At 43.7% G+C, this 8248-nt stretch overlaps 1 protein-coding gene across 1 annotated transcript; it reads left to right on the top strand.

Annotated features, from left to right (window-relative positions):
• The first annotated feature begins 907 nt into the window (after nt 1-907).
• LOC119774716 (leucine-rich repeat and immunoglobulin-like domain-containing nogo receptor-interacting protein 2) lies at nt 908-2876 on the top strand. The gene has a single exon (XM_038272383.1). The coding sequence runs from the start codon at nt 959-961 to the stop codon at nt 2822-2824; it is 1866 nt and encodes a 621-aa protein (XP_038128311.1). The 5' UTR covers nt 908-958; the 3' UTR covers nt 2825-2876.
• The last annotated feature ends 5372 nt before the right edge of the window (nt 2877-8248 follow it).

Below are 8248 nucleotides of genomic sequence, written 5' to 3'. Positions count from 1 at the left end.
GATTACACACACACAGTAGTTTTACACATTTGCAGATTGTTGTACAGACACAAATCTCCTCACACATTTACAGTTTCATTTACACATTTTCAAATCCCCCTGCACACGCACAAATCGAGATACAGATGTACAACTCTCCACACACACTTGGAAATAATAAAGCAACAATTTTGGCCCCATAGGGACATCCATTTAAAATGTAGGCAACGGCATGAAAAAAGTGGTTTCTACTTTTACTTTTATACTTTAAGTAAATTTACAAGCCTGTACTTTGTTACTTTTACTTGAGTAAAGAAGTTTAATCAGTACTTCCACTTTTACCAGAGTATTTTTTGACACAAGTATCTGTACTTTTACTCAAGTACAGAAAGTGAGTACTTTTGCCATCTCTGCCAAAAGCACATTATTTCTTTCTTAGCTCAATGCGGTCGTCTTTGCTGCTAAATTCGCTGCAGACTTTACTAACAGTAGACGGTTTTCTTTTAGTTTCTTGTCTCATTTGCACCAAACACACAAAGCAGCACACAAACACACACCCTCCATTATCTGAAATGCAAAATCTCACACCCACATCCTGCAGACATGACTCCACCAGGGCATTTAACCTGGCTGCAAGCTAAAAGTTTTTTTTTTTTTTATCTTTTGCCATCAGGTTTAAAAATCTTACACTTTCATAAAACATCTCCACTTAGCATACAACCTTTTACTCTGAGACAAGGATGAACGTTCACACCTTTCTGACACTGATATTTCTATATCTCCTGATGTCTTACCCTGCTGTGACTTTAATTCTATTATATCCTCTTTGCAGAGGTAGGAGACAGCTCATTAGGAGGAGGAAGGAGTTGGCAGTTTGAGTAGACTAAGTGTAAGGAGCTGCTCTGAGTATTTTAACTCGTTTGCTTTTCCTACTCTGTGTGTTTCAGGGCTTGTTAGCGATGGTGCTCTGTTTGCCGTGATGGTGGGCTACGTGGGTAAAAGAGACATGCCACAGCCAGCCCCGCACCACTGCCACCTCCTCCTGGGTGGGGCCTTTCTGTTCATCCTGGTGAGCTCAGCTTTAAGCTGCCCGGCCCGCTGCGAGTGCTCCGCCCAAACCAAATCTGTCAGCTGCCACCGCAAGCGCCTGCCCAGCATCCCCGAAGGCGTCCCCATCGAGACCCGCACGCTGGACCTCAGCAAGAACAAGCTGCGCCTCATCACCACTTACAACTTCTCGTCCTTCCTGCAGCTGGAACACCTGGATCTCAGCGACAACCTCATCAGCGTGCTCGAACCCGGCTGCTTTCACTCCAACCTTGCTCTCCGCTCACTCAACTTCCGCAGCAACCAGCTCAAGATGGTTCTTAAGGGAGTGCTGTCGGGGCTCACGAACCTCACACACCTCGATCTGAGCCACAACGGACTGGTGATTCTCATGGATCACGCCTTCCAGGACCTGCACCGCCTGGCGTTCCTGGAGGTCGCCAACAACCAGCTGGTTTACATCACTCCGCGGGCTTTCGTAGGATTAATCGGCATTCAGAGGTTGAACCTGGAACGGTCCAACCTAACCGAGGTTCCGACCGATGCTCTGTCACATCTGCACAACCTGGTGGAGCTGCGCATGCGCTTTCTGAGCATCGCTTTGCTCAAGCCTTTCTCCTTTAAGAGGTTAAGTTGTCTCCGCCACCTGGAGATTGATTTCTGGCCCTTACTGGAGACCCTGCCTCCACTCTCACTTCATGGCCTCAACCTGACGACCTTGTTCATAACCAACACCAATCTTTCTGCCTTTCCTGGCGCAGCGCTGCGCAACCTGCCCTACCTCACTCACCTGAACCTGTCCTACTGCCGCATCCAGCACATCCACCAAGGAGAGCTTGGTCAACTCCCTCAGCTGCTGGAGCTTCGACTCCAGGGGGCTCAGCTGCTTTCTATTGAGCCTCTTGCGTTTGTGGGCCTTAAATCGCTTCAGCTGTTGGATGTGTCTGAGAACCACCTGGACTCTCTGGAGCGGGGGGTCTTTGCCTCGGCAGACACCCTGCAGAGGCTCTGCCTGGGTGGGAACCCGCTAGTGTGTGACTGCAGGCTGCTTTGGCTCCTCAGCAACCACCGGCCTCCCTCCCTGCAGATTCTGGACATTCAGCCCGAGTGCAGCGCACCGCAGCACCTCCTGGGCAAAACCCTCCGGGACCTAAAGGAGCCTCTGGTGTCCAGGTACATGACCTGCACCAAGCCGCGGGTGGGCCCCAATGCAACGCAGCTGCTGATGGCCGACGAGGGTCAGCCGGCGCGTCTGAGCTGCATGGCGGAGGGAGCTCCTCGGCCCTCTGTGGTCTGGATTACGCCTCACAGACGCTACATCACTACGAAAAGCAGCGGCAGGGTGGAGGTGCGGCTGGATGGCACCCTGGAGATCAAGACGGCTGAGCTGCACGACAGCGGCGTCTACCTGTGCATCGCCAGCAACCCTGCCGGCAACGCCAGCCTGTCTGCATCCTTAGCTGTGAAGAGCCTGGGAACGGGGGACAGATTTCACTACAGCAACAGGAGCTCAAACTATCTGACAGACTCTAACAGCACATGGGGGAACGGAACAATGCTGCACAACATGACGGTTCCCATCGACATGAAGACTATCCTCATATCGGCAGCCATGGGCTGCCTGTCCTTCCTTGGCGTGGTGGTGTTCTGCTTCCTGCTTCTGTTCGCCTGGAGCCGGGGGAAGGGACGCCACAGGAACAACTTCGACATCGAGTACGTCCCCCGTAAATCCAACGGGGCGGCTGCGGACACGGCAGAGACGAGCGGCCCGCGGCGGGTCAACATGAAAATGATCTGAAGGGCGACGCAGACTGAACGCCGTGCACACATATCAGCCAAAAAAAAAAAAAGCAAATTGTTTCTGGGGTTTTTTGTTTGTTGGGTTTTTTTTTATTTTTATGACAAAGTGGATTTGTGACAAACGGAAGTGATGTACTGTTATAGTGGATGTGGACATGACGGTGGTCTAGTGATTAAGTGGACTTGTGATATATGAAACCGTGTTTATATAAAATAATGTTCTAATACAGTACACTCAATATAATTCTATAACCAACATATCAATATGGGACTGATATAGTGTTGCACTAGGCGTGTGATTCAGTGGTGATGTGACGAGTAATGATATTGTCGACTCACCGTGACATCAAGGTGAAAGAAGGAGCCGCTGGGACAGACGGGGACATGGCTGCGTGGCGGTACAGCTGTCATCACTGCAACGTGTCACGACTAAATTGTCTCGTTCCCATCTTAGCTGCAGTGTGAACGGTGTGTGGGTGTGTTTGTGTGAGAGCGAGATGTATTTTGTGTGTTTCGTTGTGCATGTGCACGCATTGCCTTTCTCGTAGGAGGATGCAAATACTGAATGCTGGGGTCCAAAGTATGGAAAGAAATTTGTTCCAAAATCACGGGAAGCAAAGAACACGTCTCAGAAACGGAAATTTGAAGAATAATTGAAAAAAACAATTTATGATTCATAGAAAAGACTTGGAGAATAATTTATAATAGTCGTGGGAAGATCAGCTTATATTTTTACAGTGTTTTATTTTTCAGATTTGATTTTCACATTTTCTTTATTTATTTATTTATTTTTTAACCTGGAGCGCCATGCATATAGAATCAGTTCTATTAGTTCACCCACAAGCCACCCGAAAAGGTTACGGGATCTTAAAAGAGGGCAAAAAAAAGAACATTAATTCCAAAAAATTATTGCAAATTTAGAATCCGAAAAAAAAATATTTATGAAAATCTAATCATCAATTTTATTTTTAAAAAAGTTAAAAATAATATTAAATAATATTATTATTCATATTTTTTTTCTTTTATTAAGGAATTTCCTTTTTTGAAATATCTCTTTGCCTTCAATAATATTGGAACACATTTTTCTCCGTACCAAAGTGCTTTTTCCTGTTTTGGTTGTTTGTACTAACATTAATGTCACCGTTGATTAAAACAGGGATTTATATGCAAACTCACAATGAATCCATACTGAAGAAATGCTGCAGAAATCATAGAGAAGGTCAAATCTCACCCCCAACTTCCTCCAAAAAAAATAGATTTTTTTTTTTAAAGATGAAAACATGAATCTACCAACAAACAGCAGTGACCAGGCTCTGCTTTTCCTCTGGGCAAAAAATAGAAAAAGAAAAAAAAGAACAATTCCTGTTAAACCCATTTTATAACATAATAAATCACGGGCAGATTTTCCTGCCAGACAAATCCCTGGATATGAAATAAAGAAGCTGGTGGCCAGACACAGTGGCAAGGATTTACTGGCTGGCATCGTCTTCGGACGACGCCAAGCTGAGCTTTACTGATTTATGTGCTGAATTTCCCCTTCTCTCTGTCTTTCTTTCTTTGATCATTTTAAAGTTTAAAGTTGTCTGGTACCCCCCCTCTCCCTTAGGGCTGGGTGGGGGGGCGAGGGCAACAAGGGGGGTTCGTAAATGGCAGTTCTGAATGTTGTAGTGGCCTTTTTGTTTTTTGTTTTTCTGTTGACAATGTTTTAAATGTTTACGACGGGAAAAGAAGTAAAAGACTTAAGGGCAACTCTTTGTAACGTGGGTTGGGTGGGGGGGTGTTACCTTGTGTGATCCTGTTGTGATAAAATGTTCAAGATTGTATAATTGTTTTCATATGACAAATTTCTGGGTATATTTTCAAAAGGAAATAAATCTTAACCTTCCCCCTAAAACAAAGGTTTGGTTTTTGTATCTATTGGATTGATTCAAACGATCACATTGTGTCTCTATACTACAGTTCCTTAGGGGTGCAAACAGGTTGCAAACACATAAATGGTAGAGGATACAAAAAGAATTATGAAGACAAAATTTAGATTAAAACCCAAATATGAAATGCAGACATAAATGATGCAAACACGCTGAGAAAAGACATGCTGCAAGTTAAGAAAGCTTTTCATCTCAATGGTACCTTTCTGACCACTAGGGGGAGACAATCTTCATAGACATTCCGAAAAAACAAATCTCTATTGTTCATTCAAGGTACGTGAAACAATGGCCGCTTCTCAGTTCCCAAGAACACGAGTACGGACTCGTGATCTCGCCAAGTCTGTTCTTGAGAAGAACCCAATAAAGTCGGGACTCGGGGAGAACGGGAGCACGCAGCATAGATATGAGTCAACTGGAACAGAAGGGTACTGATGACATCACCACATTCAAAGCTGGTCTGCATTTCACCTCCTATTAATAGTCTCTAGACAATAATAAATTCTTAATTTTTTCATCTAGTGGGGGAATAATAATGAACACAGTCAGTCAGACGGGCTAATGTTAGCAGCACTAACTTCTAGATAAAAATCCTTTGGCTAATATGGCATCAGAACGCTGATAAGTGTCCACCATATTGGATCAGTCCATTTGCTGCACATGTTCAGAAAGGTCCAAACAGACAGCAGCAAACCATTTGAAAATGGTTTCTCTCCAACCTCCTTCTCAAACAGATCTCCATCAGTAGATCCTCCTCCCTGGTCCTTCCTGTTTGTTGGAAATGTTCTCCACCTCCAGCAGACTCCAGAAAGTACCAATAAGCCCTACAGAGGAATGTTGGGCCCAGTGTCCTACTCTGTCATGGTTTTGGTTCTACCTAAGTTTTGTCTTTGAATTTTCATTGCAGTTATTTCCATTTTGCTATTCTAGTTATTTTTGATTGTATTTGAGTTCTAAGGTAGTTCTCATTTGCCCTCTGCTGCCCTCTAGTCTCAGGCTCTGTTCGAAAACCTAGGACGTGTCCTCCAAGGACGCGGTCTACCTAGACTGGATCCTTCGAAGTCCTTGAAAATAAGGAGACCAGAAGAGTTTTGGCTGTAAATTCGACCAGGTCTACCCTTTGGCAGGTTTTACTGCCATATGCTCTGTTGCTTAGCAACCGTGAACGTTGACACACAAAGCAAGAAAAGAATGAATACAGAAGTTTTCAAAACTGTTTATTTCTTTTTTATTGTGAAGTGAACAAAGACTACACTCACAAGAATCCAGAGTGGAATAAAGGTTCCAACCACCGGGAGCAGGAACAAATAAAATCAAATGTAATGATAGAAACCTTAGTCAGTTAAAAAACCTGCTGCTGTCATTCTGCACATCTCTGATGTTGCTGCTATTTTCAAATATCCATTACTGGAAAAATGTCCATAGCTGCATATTGGTTATTTATTCTCCAGTTTTATATTGTTAAAGCACTTTACAGAATTATATTGTTTATATTTTAACTCTTCCCTATTATGTTATTCTTATACATTTTTCTAAGGTCCTCATTTGTGTGACCATTTTCAATAATTGTTCTGCTGCTGTAAATCTGCCCATTGTGGGACAATAAAGGGATTTTCTATTCTATTCTATAAAAGGGGTAGAAAGATATAAGTAAATCTAAACAATATATTTACAAAAAATATATCTGCAAAATCTCTAATATTCAACAACAAAAAATACAAAGTTAAGCATATTGTGCAAAACAGCAATAAAAAGATAAAAATCCTATCAGATTTATAGTCCCCACCCTGCAGATATATTAGAATCTGTCCTTAAATTACAGCCAAACCCATTTACACAGTAACAGATTAAAACCTTTAGATAGACCAAACATTACCGCCACATATCTGACTCAATAACCATTAAAACAACTATTTTCATTCATTTCAGACGGAACTATTCACTGACTTGTATTATATTAAACTGAACTTCCAATTTTCACCACTGTTCGGCGCCAAGTAACCTTTCCTCTGATCACAGCTTGCTTGGTCTCGCAATGAATCCTGGGATATCCAAGAATACCGAGGATACATCGGACCCGTCCTTCAAATCGGGCAAAAAGAAGGACGCATTTTAAGGCCGCATAACGAGGACTCTTGGAATCCGACCAGACCTCGGCACCGCGCTATGACGTAATCGGCCTTCGAATCCGGACTTCTAAGGATGCGTCCTAGGTTTTCGAACAGAGCCTCAGTCTCCTTCTCCTAGTTCCCTTCTAGTCTCCTCTGTTCACACCTGCTCCCAATCTGCTGATCAGCCTGGTCTTTGTTTCTCTCTCCCATATATGCGCCTCCTGCTCAGTCACTGTTGCTGGTTTGTTGTCATTTCTTTGCCCTCTTGTTGTGAGTATTCCTGTTTCTCAGTTTTTGTGGATTTTGTGGACTCTTTTTGGCTTCTGTTTACCCTTTTTTGACATGAAATCTGCAAGTAACCATCTTCAGCTTTATGGGCCTTTCAGATAGGAAGCGATTTGCGCTGCGCTGGCCGCGGGGTTCAGCGCATTTGCGCTGCGCTGCGCCGGCTGGGTTGCCGGGTCTAGTCATTTGTTTGTTGTTCCAGCTTTTGGTCAGCAGCAAATATGTATCTGACCCGTGCTAAGAAGCAAGCGCTAGCACTAGCCCTGCTAGTTCGAAGAAAAAGAGCAGCAAGAAAGAAGAGGCTGTGGGTGCACGAAACACTCAGGTCCAGAGAGCAGCTTGGGGAGTTCCCGCTTGTGAAAGAAATTGCAAACTTGTGTCATATAGTTCGGGGAATTCAGACACACACAGTATAAGCTTTTCCTCCATTTTGCTTCCTGGTCTTTCCAGCCGATGGTTTCTATTGGCCACGCGTGCATTTGTCACGGCGCGCCGCGGTCAAAGTTCAACATAGTTCAACTTTGACCTGGCGTGCGCGCGAGCTCGCGAAGCGCTGCGCTATGCTTGCGCTTTGCTCGACGCAGCGATAAACCGCCCTGGCGCGGCGCAAGCCATTGAAAAGAATGGGTTTCACAGCGCAGCAGTGCGGTCGTCGCAGCCTGTCTGAAAGGCCCATTAGTGTCTGTCCTCTCAGTGGCGGATCTAGACCAAATGTACCCCGGGGCCCAGGAGGGGGCCAGCGTATTTTAATGGGGGCAAAGAAAAGCATGAAATAAAAAACAGGTCAAGAGATTCAAATATATTAAGAGAGCTGCATGAAGTGAAATTTCTATTTAATTAGGTTTAATTAAAAATTCTATATCTTATTAGGTTAATTTTGAATTTAGGAATTGTACATATTTCTGACTTGATTTGAGTTAAAATTACAGTTTTCTATAAAATCTGAATTAGAACTCAAGAAAAACTGATAAATTCAGCTGTAAAAAACTATAGTATTTTTTTTTATATATTCGTTTTGAAAAAGAAACATTTAGCAGATGAAAAATTGGGATCCTATCTCAATACCACTGAAGCTATCGCCTTATTGTTTTGAAATAATTA

This window comes from Cyprinodon tularosa, unplaced genomic scaffold (assembly GCF_016077235.1).
Source record: "Cyprinodon tularosa strain WSP-4 unplaced genomic scaffold, ASM1607723v1 ctg827, whole genome shotgun sequence".
NCBI lineage: Eukaryota > Metazoa > Chordata > Actinopteri > Cyprinodontiformes > Cyprinodontidae > Cyprinodon > Cyprinodon tularosa.
The sequence above is the reverse complement of the archived record's forward strand: the minus strand, read 5'-3'. Positions and strand labels throughout refer to the sequence as shown.

Excerpts from the sequence above, each read along its gene's own strand:
- LOC119774716 (XM_038272383.1), top strand. The coding sequence starts at position 959 with ATGGTGGGCTACGTGGGTAAAAGAGACATGCCACAGCCAGCCCCGCAC.